At 62.5% G+C, this 1,070-nt stretch overlaps 1 protein-coding gene across 1 annotated transcript in view; it reads right to left on the bottom strand.

Moving 5' to 3' along the window:
* The window catches only part of LOC104510175 (tRNA wybutosine-synthesizing protein 4-like), a gene marked incomplete at its 5' end in the record, with an annotated part of 7,339 nt that overhangs the window by 4,309 nt on the left and 1,960 nt on the right, over positions 1 to 1,070 (bottom strand). The window contains one exon of the mRNA XM_010152342.1: positions 856 to 953. Within this exon, the coding sequence (XP_010150644.1) occupies positions 856 to 953 (98 nt within the window). The remainder of the gene's footprint in view (positions 1 to 855; positions 954 to 1,070) is intronic.

Here is a 1,070-nt window from a genome sequence, read left to right as displayed (position 1 = left end):
CTGAGCCCTTAACCAGGCGCCACCAGGCTCCCAAGACTCTTCTGATTGCCCCTGGACTTGGCTGCCGCCCACATGAAAAACCAACTACGGATAATAACCCACTGGCCATGCCAGGGTGGGGAATCTTCTCCCTACTTCTCTGCCCCATGGAGGCAGCAGACTTCCCCAGGAAGTGGGTCTGGTCAGCCAGGCAGACACCGTCGCTACCCTTGCCCATGCGCCCCGCGCCCTCGTCCCCAGGCCAGGCCATCTGCCTGCCCCGGTCGCCAGTGCTCTCGGGGGTTTCTTTGATGGGGCGGGCAGCGTGGCTGCGGGTGCTCCTGGCCCCGTCTCTGCACTCCCGAGGTTTCTGCATTTCAGGAACACCCCGCACACCGCGCTAGAGCATCCGCTGCGGATCGTGCCAGCACCGCAGCTGCTCCTCGGGGACCGAGAACACTCACGAGGAGATGTGACCAACACGTACAACTGCCCGACGGGAGAGACGACAGCGCCAGCCTGTTCCCGGCAGAACCCAGCGACAGGGCAAGAGGCGAAGGGCACAGACGGACACACCAACAAACCCAGTGACCCCAAAACCCTCCCGTGTAACAGAGAGGTTGGCCAAGCACTGAACAGGATGTGGAGTCTCCATCCTTGGAGACCATCAAAACCCAGCTGGACAGTATCCTGAGAAGCTGGGTGCCAGGACGGGGCCATCTCCAGATCTCCCTTCCAACCTCCCCCGCTGTGTGGACGGTGTTCCACCAGCAGCTCCAGGCACAGTGGAGTGTGACCGTACTGCCAATGCCACCCACGCAGCAGCACCCACCAGGCGGTGGCAGCATCCGCTCCGGGGCCTCCCGCAGTTCTTACCGCAGCGCGGGAAAGCTCATCCGTGCGCAGGAACCACCAATCCCCCAGCACGGGCTCCGCTGCAGAGCGGCCGCCGAACACGAACAGGTACTTCTCACCTGCAAGAAAGACAGCGGGGTGAAATGAGAAGGTGGAATTTGGCGTGTCACAGACACGAGAACTGTGTGCAGGAGCGGGAAGCTGAGTGAGGGCAGAAATGCTGCGGTCACGCCGAG

Source organism: Eurypyga helias, unplaced genomic scaffold (assembly GCF_000690775.1).
Source record: "Eurypyga helias isolate BGI_N326 unplaced genomic scaffold, ASM69077v1 scaffold21185, whole genome shotgun sequence".
Classification (NCBI taxonomy): Eukaryota; Metazoa; Chordata; class Aves; order Eurypygiformes; family Eurypygidae; genus Eurypyga; species Eurypyga helias.
This window is presented reverse-complemented; position numbering and strand designations above follow the sequence as displayed.